We start from the raw sequence: 16896 nt of genomic DNA on the forward strand, positions 1-16896 counted from the left end.
TCTTTTTAAATTTTTCTTTTTTATTGTGCCTCTCCTTCCTGTATTTGCTTTCTGTTCTCTTGTTGTGCTGTCCCATATATTTTCTAAAACTTTTGCTGGTGTACTCTTTATAGGGAACAAATGCCCTTGCTCAAGTATTACCCTTCAGCAATAAAGAACTTAAAGAAAGATTTAATACCAAATATTCCCCTCTCCCCCAAATTAACAACATATAAAACTTCAGTAGCTTCCCTTTCTGCCTTTGAGCTTCACTCTATGTAGCTTCCATTGGAGATTCTATCCACATCTCTTTTGCTCCATTCTACATATCCCCTTGAACAAAACTTTATAGTACTGTTTTATCTTGGCCTTGTGCACTGTGTAATTAAGATCTCTTCCCACTTATTTTTATAACCATTACCTTGAGTGGGTTAGCAGTCAATACCCTCCTGCTTTTGCATCTGCTTTCCTGTCTCCTATGGTTGGCAACTACTTTTATGTACACCTTTTACAGTTTAATGAAGTGAATATCCTCTCTGGTTGCTTCCTTGGAACTTACTATACATCCCACTATATTTCAAAGAGTCTTTCTTGTGATAAAAGTATAAAACTGAATTTCCATATACAAAATTATTTTGCTTAAAAGTCTATACTGTGTGCAGGTCTCTTTTCTTCATTCCACTGCCTAGCTGAACTCATAAATCCCTTTCCCTTTGATCACACCACGGTTAGTTTTACCCTCCTGTTTTTCTCCTTCTCTACAAAAGGAAGACTCATATATTGAGACCATATAATATGACTTCAAATCTACGTTCTGTCAAGGTCCTCATGAGGAATGATTAAAAGTAGGCTATCCTGATGGTTATTGCTACATTTTCCACCCCCGATGTTGCATGCAGTACGGTTATGCCAGTGCATACAGTCTCCTCTCCATGGTCCCTGCAGACTCTAGCTATGACTTCTATCTGCCATCTCTCACAAAATGGTCATTTGGACTGTACCATATCTATAACTAAGCCCTGGTATCACCCTATATTACATGACAAATCCATTACAGGAAGTTCTGCAAGCCTTAACCAATCATAAGAACTCACATTTATATAAGACAAAAAGAAAAAATATACCCAACTGTTCTCCTGCTAGTAGCACAATCCTATCTAAGGCATCTTAGTATCCTTTATATGTTTTGTTCCTCCACAGGTCATATTACATACAGTCCTTGTAATTGCTCAAGTAATTCCTCTGCCTCTCCTTAACCAGACAGAATGGTTCTTATTTACTTTAGCCCTGCTGCATATGACAGGAATCCCTTGTTTAAGTTTGCTTTTTGTATGAACATTAACAAAAAGTCAAAGAGCCATATTATTCAGTGCTGAACATTCACTCTTAATTCCATATGCATGCTGACAGTTTGCCTCTCTAGTCCCATTCACTGCAGATCTAAAAGACTTACTATTTCTCAAGTACTGTTATGCTGAGCTTTCTGCCCAGACATCTGACTCTTCCACCATAGAGAGCGTACCTCCTGCTTGTATTCTTCTGGAGTGCTCCTTCATTTGTTTCTTTGAGACAGGGAGGAAAGGCTTTTCGGACATTCTTTTCCTTTATACTCCTGATTTGTCAGATGATGCAGCTTTCTCATTACCACCTTGTCATCCCTTTCAGTTAGTCAGCTCGGCTTCCCTTCTCTGTAAGTTCACGAGGGCTTGCTCAGAATATGTTACAACTTTTGTGCCCAACGGATGGAAAATGTTTAAGAGAGCCAGGTACAGCAGCTTAAATTTAAGTTGCATTCTCCTACATATTCTGCTTGCCAGAATGAAAGCATTCTTCTTGACTCTCATTGGTACAGTAGTTACTATCTGCACATATGTGAGTTTCCCCAAACTCAAACACGGTACCTTTCTTCCACAGTATAGAATGTATTTGCTCTTTCTCTGCATATGCACTAAACTTTATCAAGATTGGTCCTGGTTGATTTTTGTCATCTCTCTTTGGAAAGTCCGTTTAATGTGCCCTACATATTTGAATGGATTTCAAGTGGATATTTATCCATTCACTCAGACATCTTTTCATGAAATCCACAGTCACTCTTTCGTACGTCCTGGGACAGGCATAAACCTATTACTCTTTCTTCTAGACCTATCCTCCAGCTCTATAATCTTCTGCTGTATATGGTCCTGCATGATGTCTAGGTCTGCCATTTTCTTTTTAAGTGTTCTTTCTGAGGTCAGCTAAGTAATTATGGCTTCAGCATGATTATCTTAATGCATCCTCCATCTGCTGAATTTATTTTAATGATAGCTGTTATTTAGTCTGCCAACATACTACTGATTTTCAATGTTTCATCATGTATCTGGTTTATTTTAGTTTCTGTAGTTGTTTATTACTCAGGCTGATTAACTTTGCTGTCTTGTGCATTCATCATCTGATAGTCTAGGGCTGCCTCATGGTCCAGATTAACTCTAGTTGTTACAAGAAATGCCATGTTACTAATTTTCTTAGGTTTTCCTTTAGTCATGTAGGTTGGTTTTCTACAATTAGTTACTGGGGATGTACAAGTGCACCTGCCAGTGCCAGTTTTAAATGATTAAGAACAGAAATGTTTGTTTCACGGCTTACTCCTTAGATGGCATAACAAAAGTCTCTCCTCCATTATTATTGTGTTACTTACCTGCTCTTCAGCTGCTCCATGCCCTCTGGAATGCATATCTGTAGATACCCTCTTCACCACTTATTCTGAAAGTATATTCCAGAGGTCTACCACCCTCTCTGTAAAGATCCAGGGAGTAGTTAGTCTATACGATTGGTTGCCTATGTTCCCTCCTTTCCCTTTGTCCTTCCTGTTCAGTATGCTCCCATCACATCCCAGGAGTGACCTTGTGCATCAGTCTATCCTGTCCCTTCTGATTGTAGGTGATAGGTTTTCTGACTCATATATACATCCTTCTGGTAGCTGCGGTGGTGGTGCTGCGGTAGCATTGTCGCCTCACAGTAAGACGCTGTCCGGTTCGATTCTCAGTTAGAGCGTTCTGCGTGGAGACATGCTTGAATGGGCGTACCTTCTTTGAAGGTTGTGCGTCAGGCCTGGCAAGCAGATACGTAAAAATCAACTGCCAATCATTAGCAGACCGGAGTTCCGCCGTGGCGACCCCTAACCGGGAAAAGCCGAAAGACACAAACAAACATTTACATAGGTTCATAGGTTGGTACTAGGCTATCGGCCTAGGGCCTATGCAAGCCTAGCCATAACAATTCCCTGGATATTTCTTCCCACAATATTTACTTCTCCAGGCCCCTGTCTAGCAGGGTGACTGACATGATCCCTGGGATGAATTTCCTAACTCCCATCCAATCATCAAGGTTCCTTTTGAAGAGGGCCAAAGAGGCACTCTGCTTGATATGTATGGGCAGTCTATTCCAGAGTATGGGGAGTCTCTGGGTCAGGAACCTATCCCTCCAGCATGTTTTGTTCATTGTGATGACAAGTGTAGAGCATGTGGCTCTGTGGGATTGGGATTTCTTTAAGTGGAGCATGTCCAACAGCTCAGGGTTTGACATGGCCTTGTATGTTAAGCAGAGATCGCCTCCGAGTAGACAATATGTCACAGAGTATAGCTGGAGTTTTTTTAGACGGTCAGTATATGGCATCTGCTTTAGGCCTGTGATTCTTTTAGTGAGGTATTTCTGTGGCCTTTCAAGCTGTTGCAGACGTCTTGTGAGGTACATACCAAACGGGGCATTATACTCTATAATGGGTCTAATGAGGGATGAGTACAGTGAGACAATGACCTCCTTTTTTCTGGATGAAAAGCCCTTAGTGATGAGGTGTGCCACATAGAAGGATTTCCTGACTGTTGTGGAAATGTGGTTATCGAAAGTGAGACCACTGTCCACCTGTGTCCCTAAGTCTCTCATCACACTTTCGATGTTTAGTGTCCTGCCACCTATGTGGTAATTCATGGGTACATGTTTTTTTCCAAAGGGGATAACTATACATTTCTTGGCATTAAGCATGAGCCCATGGCTCTGGCACCAGGCATCTGTTTCTGTAAGGCCCTTTTGTAGAATATCCACATCATTTGGGGATTCAATAATGGCTCCCAGTTTGCAGTCATCTGCAAACTTTGTTAGCCAGAGTCCCTTAGTGTTGGCCTGTACTTCAGAGAAGTAGATGCCAAACAAGAGTGGTCCCAGGACTGAACCCTGAGGTACTCCACTTGTCACTTGTCTGGAGCTGGATTTGGAGTCGGCTACTTTTACTGTCTGGGTTCTGTCAGTAAGCCAGTTAGCAACCCATCGAGTGACGTAGGGATTTATGCCCAGCTTAGTAAGTTTATCTATGATTCCAGAGTGGGGGATGGTGTCAAAGGCCGTTGTGAGGTCCAGATAGGCTGTGTGGACTGTCTCACCCTCGTCCACAGCTCTGGAGACTGATTCGAAGAAGTCAATCAGATTCAGGAGACAAGATCGGCCCTTCACAAACCCAAACTGGGTGGGGTCTAGTGTTTGAAGGTTGCCAATGTCTTTGTTTATAAAAGTTCCATGATAATGCGTTCCATGCCCTTGCAAATCAGGCTTGTCAGACTGATGGGATGGTAGTTCCCGGGATCCAAGGTGGATCCTCCCTTGTGGAGCGGGATAACTGTAGCTGTGCGCCTCTCGGTGGGCACGAAGCTTGAGGTGAGGCTATGATTAAACATCACACTTAGGTGAGGTGCCAGTTCATTTTGTAGTTCATGTAGTACACAGCTTGGGATGTCATCTGGTCCCATGGATGCTGTATTCTTAGCTTTGGAGAGTGCGGTTTCTACCTGTGTGGCCGTGATTATCGGAATTTGGCAGTCTTTTGGTATTGAGATGGGCCCTTTAGGGGGTGAGAGTGGGGTGAAGTTGGCACTAAATTGATCTGCCAGGATATTGGCAATATCCTTGGGATCAGTATATTTAATGCCATTCTGTTGTAACTCAGAGCAGATCTGAGCATTGCCATTTAGATTCCTGACATAACTATAGAATGCCTTGTGGTTTTCTTTGGAATCTTTGGCAATTTTATTTTCGTAACTAGCTTTTGAGGATTTTATGAGGGATCTCAGCTTCTTACTGAGGCTGGTGAGGGAGTGTTTTGCATCCTGGGATTTTCCTCTTTTTTGCAACAGTTTCTTCCTTCTGTTGTATAGTTTGTTTATAGCAGGGGACCATCAGATTGGCTTCATCTTTCTGGTGGGTCTTAGCTTTCCTCTGGATTTCTTCCAGTAGACTAATGCTTATTTTCATATGTGGCTTCTAAAAATGCATAGGGTACTAAAGATGTAGTCTGACCAAGGGCATGTATCTCTTTGATTCTGCCTAGATTTGCTTTCTCCTTTCTGAATTCTGCTGCAGAGTTTGCATCTTCTTACATGAGGAATTTAAAAAGCTATTTCATACTTCCATTTCAAGGAATCTATTGAAGTAGCTGCCATAATCTAACCTACATTTTTCTCAAAATTTCTTTCACAGTCTGATCAGTAAATCACCTTAACCTTATGACACATATCTCAGTCTCATGCCAGTGGCCCAATCCAGGTGCAATCAGTGCCTCTAGATCCTCTTCTTTCTCTGTTTCCATTGGTTTCACTCTATCCCCCAGCTAATACTACACATGGGTTGTTGCTGTTGTCTAAATGTATAACTCCACATTTGTTTACATTGAATCTTAGCATACTTGTTCAGCATTTTTAAAATCCTTTGTTAGACTCCCCTCCATCCACCACTACAGCACATATGTTTATGTCATCAGCAAAGAGGCTGATCCATTTTCTTGAAATTCTGATTAATCTGGTATTGCCATTTTGCTTATGTGCCTGTCTACTTGTGTGTGTGTGTGTGTATGTGTGTGTGTGTGTGTGTGTGTGTGTGTGTGTGTGTGTGTGTGTGTGTGTGTGTGTGTGTGTGTCTGTGCGCACACACAAGTGCAGACATGTTTATCTTCACATGTACATGTAATCATATTTGCATTACTTAACTGGATTGTGGTTGACTCGTGGAGCACAAATTACATTCCACCAAACTGCAAATCAGCAAACATCAGGGGCAGGCTTTAACACTGTTCCTTCAGGAGATGCAAGTTCAGGTTTGCTCACTACTTGCAGTCACTGAATTGAGATTTGCTAGACTGCAATCGACAGTGAGTAAGTCCTCAATCCAGACGACCAAAGAAACTGGTAAGATATATGTACATGTGCATAGCTGCGTGTGTATATAATACAGAGTCGGCATCAGCATCTCTCTGCCCCCTTTTTCCCATTTTGGATATGGGTTCAGGGTGTAGTATCAATAATGACCATCAGCTACAGCCAGTGTTCACACTGCAAGGTTTAATATATACTGTCAAACAACTGAATGGACAGCTTGTTGAAACCCATGTGATCAACAATTCAGTCTGCCGAAAAAATAATTCAAACACAAACACCCACATACAACAGAAAAAAATGCTTTTGCAGGGGCACAAGCCACCACCACACCCCTGGCTAATTATATATGCCAATTGCAAGAATGCACTACAGTGGGGAAAAGGGCAAATTTCCTGATCCCTACTGTAATGCGATCTTAGTCAGAATGGTTCAACGGACTGAATTGTCGATCATATGGTCTCAACCATATGGGTTTTGGCAATCTGTCCATTCGATTGTTTGACAAGAACCCATATATACAGTATGTTACAGAATATACAAAGGAGTTTTGCTGTTTAGCAAACTTCATTCTAAGAGACTTCATTACGTCGGAAAACATTTCATCAACTATAATTAGTGTAGCAGTTGGAAGTAAGAAAAGTTTGCTCCTATTTGTGCTGTTGAGTAATTTCGGAGTTAGTATATTTAAATTTGTGGAGGAGTGGGTAACACAATGAGTAATAATGTGAACATCATACAACAGTGGAGTAGACTGTTCTTTTTTCAGCAAATATGTTACGTCAGTCAGGAGTATTTGAAAATATTGTACAACAGTGGATTTATGGAATCTGATTTCTCCACTGCTTTGTGATACGGAAGTTAGTGCATATTAAGTTGCTGATGTATTGGGCATGAGGGTTGTTATGTGTGTTCCCTGTGGGCTTAATCACTTGATTCAGTTGCAATGTATATTTTTCAATGTACTGAACCTTAATACAGCTTGACACTGAAGATTTGATATAGTATACACACACACACACACACACACACACACACACACACACACACACACACACACACACACACACACACACACACACACACACACACAAAGGCGACAAGGCACAGTGGATAGCACTGTCATCTCACAGAAACAGGCTATCCAGATCTCCATTTTTATTTTAGCTGGAGTTCCTTCCATGTGGTGTCTGCATGTCCTTTCTCTGTATATTCTTTTTCTGGATAATCCAGTTTTTCCTGCCGCCCAAAAATGTGTAGTATGTTGATTAGAGACACTAAATTCTCTCTAAGTGTACATGCGGTGGGTATGTCAAGCAGAATAAAGTTCTGTTGACCTACTTCTGTTCCTCCCTTCCCTAGTAAACTATGTGGATGGCAGCAGTTGTTCAAGGAGTCACTCAAGGAGTCAGATGCTGTGAGCATGGACGCACACACACATACTATATCAATATATATATATATATATATATATATATATATACATATACATATACATATATGGGTCTACTTTACATGGTCAACATTTCAGAAAGTCGACTTTCATATGGCCGAGACCATATGATCGACTTTCAGAATGCCAACCATGTAAAATAAACAATAACACAACATACGCTTACCTTAAACTGTTAGCTCTGCCCCCCACAACCCCTGTAATTTTAATAAATCAATTCAGAGATCGTACTACAGTACAGAAGTGGGAAATTGTCCCATTCCGCACTGTGCAGAGATAGGTGTTCCCCATGGTCAGCTTTTCAAAAGTCTTGGCCATATGAAAGTTGACTTTATGAAGAGTCGACCATGTGAAGGGGATGCACACACACACACACACACATATATATATATATATATATATATATATATATATATATATATATATCAACATACATATATATATATATATATATATACATACCAACAACACACACACACACACACATGTAGATATATATATATATATATATATATATATATAGATATATATATAGATATAGATATAGATATATATAGATATAGATATAGATATATATCTATGGATATAGGACGTTTGCTGGAATGCGCAAATGTCTGAATCCATAACCACTGAACACACTTTAATGAAAGTGCTTTTATCAAAAAAAAGCACTTTTGTTAAAGCGTGTTACAAACAAACAAAAACCACTACATTAACGTTTTAGCAGGGGGTCAAATACTGAAAGAGAGAAAGATACAAATTAGATATAACTATGTACATAGGTGGTACTAGGCTATCTGCCCTTGGTTGCCATTTTAAGCCTAGCTGGTTTCCTTTTTTGTGCTCGAATTAACCTATCCCATTTGGTTAGAGAGTGACCTTACCCATCCTATGGTCAATAATTATAATTATCCCTAATGAGAATAACTGTGATCATATCATAACTAATTTGAGAGAACACATGCAGGAGATAAAGCATTTAGGAGCTGCCTCTGTCCACTAGTGGTACAGGGGGAAGTCCGGGGGTACATTTTCTGTTTCTCATCCTTAGATATGTTACATTTGAATATGGACATGAATGAGCTTTGTTTTATGTGAATGGGAAGTCTGTTCCAGAGCAGTGGTATCCTCTGACAGATATACCTTTCCCCGTACATATATAAATACATGTATGTACACAGACACACACACACATATATATATATATATATATATATATATATATATATATAGATACATATATACACACACACACACAAGCATATGTATATATGTAGACAAAACGCATACATGTACACAATATTGTAGTATACAAAACATTTACATTACATAATATACACAATATATGTATTGTATTAGGTATGCCTATCGATACTCATTTCACTGTGCACAAATCTACCTCATATTGTATTATAAACAAACAGTGCTCAACCAAATATTTTCATGATTGCTTACTAATACTTTTATTTATGCAGTTGTTTAATAGACTCTGAATATTTCATTTTTAAGAGACATGTGAGCCTGTAGAACCTTTGCCCTTCCTGTGTTAATCTCTAAGTTACTGGTCTTACCGTGCTGTTAATTAGCTCAAACCACACATTTTCTCTGATTAAATTACCTTGGATACCTTTACAGTTACTCAATATATGTTAAACAGCCTTCTGATAACTTGGAGCCTTATGATTTCTCTGTATTAGGCACTTTGTTCACCTGCTCTTCCCTTCTTCCTTTACAGCTGTTTCTCAGTCTATTTTGAGTTATTTGAACAGCAGATACCTGTCTTGAGCATTGCCTAGATTTGCTCTCACCATTCTGAATTCTGCTGCAGACTTTGCATCTTCTTGCACAAGGAATTTAAAAGCGGTTTCATACTTCCAGTTCAAGGAATCTGTTGAGGGAGCTGCCATCATCTAGTCTATATTTTTTCTCAGAATTTCTTTCACAGTCTGATCAGTTAAACACCTTAGCATTATGACACAACCAGTGTTCTTTCCAGATTCATAAGATAACAATTAGCAAAATATACAGTGTTAAGATGTGGTGTACAGATTATTTTGTACAAGTCACTTAACCATCTACTTTGCACTTTGTGGCTACAAGTCTTATTCACTGATAAGATGAAAACTTTTACACTAAATTATTAAATGGTAGCCTTTACCTTCTAAAGTAAGCATCAGCATACGTTATAGTGGCATTACAGCCAAAGTTCTTCTGAAAAAAGCATTCAGTTTTGTAATGTATGTGAAATCAAAATTCTATAGTAACTTCAAGAAACAAAGCCATACAACCTTAACAGCATCCTTCTAAAGGAGATGTTGACAAAAGGGTGAAGCAGAATGTAATGTAGCAGGAAAAAATGCACCCAAACACAAACCTTCAGTTTCTTTTACAGATAATACTGTTAAATATCTATTCTGCACAAATGTACGATAATTAAGACAAGAGAATCTGCTGTGTATAACTCAGAATACTGAAATTAGCTGATAAAATTCATACTGGCCATTCAGTGACAGTTTGTACTTACCAGGATGAGAAGCACACTTCATTAACTGCAAAAAGGAAAAAAAAAAACACATTTTAGACAACTACGTTTTTCTTAGTCATATCTGCAGTAAATTTAATAAGACATTTATCATTTCAGTCTACCTTGCTGCTACTCTCCAAGGTACTTACTTAAAAATAACTCCCTCACAACAAAATGTTAACTTATATTTTATAAATTTAATGCAACACACCTGGTGAAAGGTCACAATATTATTGATATCAGCATGCAAATGCAGTCATTTTTTTTCTACCCGATATCCCTTCTTTATCATCTGACTTTAGTTAAAATTCCTCTCATGAAGTCATCAAGCTGTCAACATTTTCATTAGTACACTGTCTCCATTTGCCCTCTTATTTCCTTAGCCACCATTCAATTTCTATTTTGAAGATAAGCACTCTTCTCTTGCCAAGAAATTATACCATGTCATGCACATCGGGAAGCAATGTCCCTTTCCATTTCTGGAATGATACTGACATATTCCTATTATATGAAACAATGACAACATTGACGCATATCATTTTATCAAGTGACAGCTTTTCCTATGGGTCCTCCTACATTAAAAATAAACAATGTATTGGTTTTGTACTATGTACACATGCAGTTATGGCAAGGCAGGGCAAGTTCCAGAAGTAAAGTACTGCTCACCATACAGGAGTTGTCATACCTCCCAAATGTCTATGACTTTGCAGCATGTCCCTAATTTTGTCTAATATTTTTGCCAGGCCAGGTCTTTCATAAATTGTTTTTTGATTTTCTGGTGATGCTTTGAAGATTACAGTCAGTTATACCAGATATTACTACATTATGTTTCACACTGTTCAGAAAATGTATGTTGATGTAGAACATGCTCTTCTATTTACTTGGTAAGTGAACTGGAGTAATATTTAAAAGCTGTCCATGATTTGGGGCCTGTTTCACTCTATTATTTCTAGCTTTTCTAGAATTATTGAGCAAAGAACTTAATAGACATAGGAGGTAATACAATAGCAGAACAGAACAAATATTTCCATTATGAAAACATTCCATACCCCACAAAACAGCCTTCTGATAACTCACTTCTTTTGAACCCAATCACCATTATACAGAGGAGAAAAATGCATTTTTATTTGGCTATTTTTTTTTTTTAACTGTTAGTAAGATAACAGTGTGCCAAGAAGATTATCAGAATTTCCAACAGAAGCCAGTCTAAGGGAGCATATAGTAAGATAAATGCCACCACAGGTCTTACTTGAAAACAGGCTACTAAACTTGTGGGACTAACCTGGTCAATAAAGAAGAAAACAAAAATAAAAATATAAAATCTAAGAGAAGTTTGTGTCTTTTCTGTGATCATAACATTAAAATATATAAAATAAAAATAACCTTTCAGTAATTTTTGTTGTCTTAGGGCATTAACATCTTCCATTAAACCCACAATATATACATTCCATGTTCTGTTTCTCCTATACAACTGATATACCAACTGGAATTCCTAGTAATTATGCCCCAAATAAAGGGATTATTTGTGTCTAAATGGAATAAAATTTGTTCAAAGCATGCAGCAGTTCAACAAGCAGCATTTCCTCCAACCTACTCTGCATAGCTTGGCTGTTTCTTCTACCATTTTCCTAGTCTCCCCAGCAAGAGGCCATTATCGGTCCTGGGTCTTGTTACCACATGGCATTACATGCCTGTCCATGTAAATATTGACTCTTGAATTTATATTGATGACTGTCTGATTGCTGCTTAAACATAATGCCTATCAGAGCAATGGAAGTGGGGCATCATCGTTTTGACATCCTGGGTATTACGTTAATCTAAAAGTCCCTGCTTAAAACAGTTTTGCACAACAGTTTTTTTGAAATACATTTCCAGTCTCAATTATACAAAAATATTTTTCATACAAAAAAGTGGATTCATTCATAATAACCAAGAACACAGCATGAGCAGGTGATAGCTAATACTTTTGGAAGGGTATTGGAATATGCATCGTCCTTGTGATTCAAGGTACCAAATCAGAATATATATGAGAGACATGCGTTGACACCTAAGAACTGAATTAAGGCAAATTGATCCATAACAGCAAAACATGAGTATCTTCTATAGCAAAGGAATGAAGATGGTATTTAAGTAAAGTAAACTTTACATTTTGTTCCTCAGCAGTCAGACCATGCCATTACTGCAGATATTTTCACCATGTATGAAAATTACTTATGGATACTCTGTGTATTCAGGAACTCCTACAGCAAAAAGCTTCACATAAACACAATGACAATGAGAACAGTTACATTAACACTGAAGGATTTTTTTTGAGAAAGCAGTGTCCAAATAAAGATAAACAACACATTGACAAACAAACAAGTGGAGAGTTCTCACCACTTTTCTGAGCCATAAGCAAATTCATTTCCCTACACTGCAGACATGCAAAATGCTTTGCTTCTCAGACATAAAAAATAGCTTTCCTTGCATGTCGCCTTCATCCTCACAACGTAAACCCACTGGTACGCTACCTCATATAAAATCAGTCTTCAGACATAAATTGTAGGGGAACAGTGTTGCAGTACATCGCCCATACTTGTCAAATCCTGTGACTATAGCTCTGTCTTCCACGATAGTGCACAGGTACTACTGGGCTTCTTCCACGATAGTGCACAGGTACTACTGGGCTTCTTCCACGATAGTGCACAGGTACTACTGGGCTTCTTCCACGATAGTGCACAGGTACTACTGGGCTTCTTCCACGATAGTGCACAGGTACTACTGGGCTTCTTCCATTTTCAAGACACTGAGACAGGAAAGCAGGGTGCAGCCTTCTTCAAGTGGACTTTAGCTCTGTAGATGGCATAAGCTGCTCATGGTATCATTATAGCAGTTGGCTGTTACTTGACAGCTTTGAATAGATGAACAGAAGTCTACAGGATCTGTTCTAGGTAATGTCTTCTAATAGAAACAGGTTGGTGTCAGTCATTTGTACTGTGGGGTCTGTACAGATAGTCAGACTACATAATCTGTTGAGGACATCTAGATTAACTGGGTCTGTGACAGGATGATGTTCTTCATATTGGGTCAGAAGGGTGGATAGCAAAAATAAATCCACTGAATCACTGATTAGCATCTTTCTCAACAACTGAAAGCTATGCTTATCTTGGTCACCTTGGAACCACAAGTATTACATTATACTGGGAAAACAAAAGCAAGTGATCTGCCATAGTGTGTGACAAGTAAAAAGAGGGACAATCTCTGCTTAGGTGGTAGTGGGAAAGGTGGCACACTACTAAGAGGGTGGTAGTGGGAAAGGTGGCACACCAGTAAGTGAGTGGTACTGGGAAAGGTGGCACACTACTAAGAGGGTGGTAGTGGGAAAGGTGGCACACTAGTAAGAGGGAGGGTTAGTCTCTGCTTAATTTCTTTGTTGAAATGCAGATTTTTTTATTTGGTTAAAAAATAAAATGTATGCTTTGCCATTTGCTAAAAATATCTTGAGTCTTAGCAAGGTCAACATTAAAGAATGTAGTGAAAGAGAGCGTGATGAGATCTGCTAAGAAGTGAACCAACATCCCTTTTATCTTCATTCAGAATAGCTTACTTGTTACATATTGATAAGATAAACTGACAAAATCATCTCACTTACTCCTGCAAGACCTGCAAAAATAAATAAATAGAACGATAGATAAAAAGAAATGATTATATTCATTACAGAAGCAGGGCATTTCTGATTCACTAAGTTATGCTGGGACTCTCAAAGGAAAATTTGTAGTATACTGAGTCACTTAGTAACCGTTTCCAAAAAATAATATCATAAACAGTAGCTATTAACTCATTCCCTCCAGTACATCTCTTTTGAGTGTGTACCTGTGTACCTTTAACTCCCAGCAGGTGTGGCTTGAGCTTTTAAAAAAATGAAGTTATCACCTTACAGTTCAAACAAATATTCATATATCTGGAACCGTAAGTGTTACTAGAAAACTATACATGACAAACTATTCAGGATAAAGTCATGTTTATATTGGTGGCATTCATTCAGTTTGATGCTTTATACTGGATTTTATAAACCAAAGTAAAGGTGGTGACTATTAATTTTGTAATGTTGTATAAACAGCTTATGATATCTCAATTAACTATTCAAGTGGGACACATACTGCCAGCAGGAGTTTCTTCATACAGCTGTGAGCTTTCAAGAGGCTATACAGTTCTGTCTGTTTTATCTGAATATTGAGATATTTAAAATAAACAGTATACAAATAATATTCAATATCTCTTTAGCTGCATTAGACAGTGGTCAGATATCAATACAATTGTGTTTGCCATCATGTAGGGTTTAAGAGAAAATCTTCTGATACCTTGTATGTAGCATGGTTTTTGGAATTATTAAAACAAATACGGACAAGCAATATTTAGCACCTATAGGAGTCAGTAGGAGTTAACTGCATCAATGCCTGGAGGCACACCCGGCTGTAATGAGTTTTGATATGCATAAATGGGTGTTTAGCTGGGTTTTGAATGTGTAGACTGAACAGCACTCCCCTCATCACCAAAAGAGAAGAAACAGACATGCAATAGAAGACTGCAACCTAACCTTTCAAATTTCTAGTATTTGTCTGGAGGGTGAATGGCAGTGTCAAGATGGGAAATCAAGGTGAGTCAGATCATGAAGGCAAATTGGCCACTAATTTTGTAGGCCATCTTTCATCAAAATGATCATCAATGCAAAACTGCAAGTGCAATGTAAACATAAGCTTGATGTCCTTCAAGGATGCATCTGCAGTCATAACATATGGGTTGTCCTGCCTCAGGCAGCCCTTCGGTCGGCCGGATTCCAAAGTCTGGGTCTGGCCTCGGCTGTTGTCGCACTTTCCCCGACGTCATAGCTACTGGGGTATAAAGGCATCAGCCGATGCCATTTTCCTCAGTCTTTCTTGCCGCGCGATGCCCGAAGCAGAAGCTGTTCGCAAGTGCCGGTCAGTCAGATCCAGAGATTTCAGCTACCGAATACTTCGAAAAAAGCTAAGTACCCCGTTGGGGACTCTTTCTTGCCTCAGCCGATGTCAGACAAATTAAATAATTGTTTAACTTGTGGGAAACAAATACCTCTTAAGGATTTCCATTCTTACTGCCTTCCCTGCTTAGGCCCAGACCACGACGTATCAGCTTGTTTAGCCTGTGCCTCCTTCAACCGACGGATTCTTAGACGTCGGTCGGAGTTTGCAGAAGAATTTTTCGGTTCCGCTTTTGCATATAAAATGCCATCGGAGACTCCGACTTCGCATTTGGACAAAAAACGCAGGGAAAAGGACCGACACTCGCGGCCCATGGTTTCGGCTGAAACCATGGCTAGGCCTACTGCGAGTGTCTCGGTTTCGGCTGAAACCGAGCCCTCGGTTCTTCCTACGACAGAAACCTTACCTCCGACAACCGAGGCCACTGAGGCCCCGGCTGAGTCGGCTTCAGAAATCCCTACCAAAGCTAGCGCTCAAGATTTGTCCGACACCATTCCATTGGACATATCTACACCTGCAAGTGGGGCAGCTAGGCCCCCAGCTTCTATGTCTATTAAGGCCTTCTCCAGGGCTAAAGCTGCCAAACTTTCAAAAGCTTTACCTGCCAAATCTACTTCTCAGAGGCCTTCCTCAAGTTTTCAGATTCTCAGTCTTGCTGAGGACCTGATATCCTTGATTAGGGGCTCCCAACCTCACCCAGACAGGGCCTCCCAACCACCACCAGACAAAAGGCCTAGGACTGAACCCTCTGAACCTGTCTCCTCTGATTACTCCACTGATGGATCTGATTTGTCAGACCATCAAGAAGGGGCCTATTCTCCTTTCGAGGATTCAGATGCTGAAGATTCTATCCCTTCTGCCTCCCCTCCTGAAGAATTTTCCTTTGGGGAGACCTTGCACTGTATGAGGGAACACTTTCAATGGCAGGGTCAGGATTTTTCAGATTCTAGAAAAAGGCTAAGGACTTTTTTACATTTGCCCCAGCATAGGCCCTTGGCCATACCACCAGTGCTAACTGTAATTGATGATGTGTATAATGATGTTAGTTCTGCACCTGATTCTCTTCCTCCGGCCCCTGCCAAACCTGACAGATATTACAGGGTCCCGGATTCACACTTCCACCTGTATAAAGCCCATGCTGCAGACCCAGAAACTATTTCACAGGGCCCAAAAGGTGTTGCAGCTGCCACTGCCAAAAATCCCCTACCCTCTGAAAGAGAGTCTAGAGCATTAGAGAGATGGGGTAAAAGGTTTATACATCTGCTACTCTTTCTGCCAGGGCTTTAAACTGTCAATTCCATATGATACAGTACCAAGAATATTTGTTAGATCAGCTGAATAAGAAGCTTTCTTCTACTGAACCTTTAGACCATAAATCCCTTCAGGATTTGGTACACAACTCTCAGCAGGTCAGTAATCATTTCTTAAAATGTGGCTATGATGCACTGGAGGCTTCATTTAGATCAGCTATGACTGGGGCAGTAATTGTAGGCATGCCTGGCTAAAAGAGCAATCCCTGCCAGACCATGTCAAGGCTAAGCTCCTAGATGCTCCAATGGAGAAACAAAGTTTATTTGGCTCCCCTGCACAGGAGATCCTAAAGAAGGTGGAAGAAAAAGCTAAATCTGTACAAACAGTAAAGGAATTTCTACAGGTCCAACCTCCGAGGTTCAGCAGAAACTGGCCTTCCAAGAATTGGTCCTTTCCAGACACCTCCAGAGCACAGAGAGGCAGAAATAGACGCCCTCGAGGCAGAGGTCAATCCAAAGG

At 39.7% G+C, this 16896-nt stretch overlaps 1 protein-coding gene across 2 annotated transcripts in view; it reads right to left on the reverse strand.

Annotated features, from left to right (window-relative positions):
• IL17RB (interleukin 17 receptor B) overlaps positions 1–16896 on the reverse strand; it is a 287120-nt gene that overhangs the window by 223438 nt on the left and 46786 nt on the right. For both annotated transcript variants that reach the window (XM_044077616.1, XM_044077615.1), the window contains exon 2: positions 10130–10154. In XM_044077616.1, the coding sequence (XP_043933551.1) occupies positions 10130–10154 (25 nt within the window). The remainder of the gene's footprint in view (positions 1–10129; positions 10155–16896) is intronic.

The sequence above is a fragment of the Protopterus annectens genome, chromosome 7.part0 (genome assembly GCF_019279795.1).
Source record: "Protopterus annectens isolate FY-2018-M chromosome 7.part0, PAN1.0, whole genome shotgun sequence".
In the NCBI taxonomy this organism is placed as follows: Eukaryota; Metazoa; Chordata; order Ceratodontiformes; family Protopteridae; genus Protopterus; species Protopterus annectens.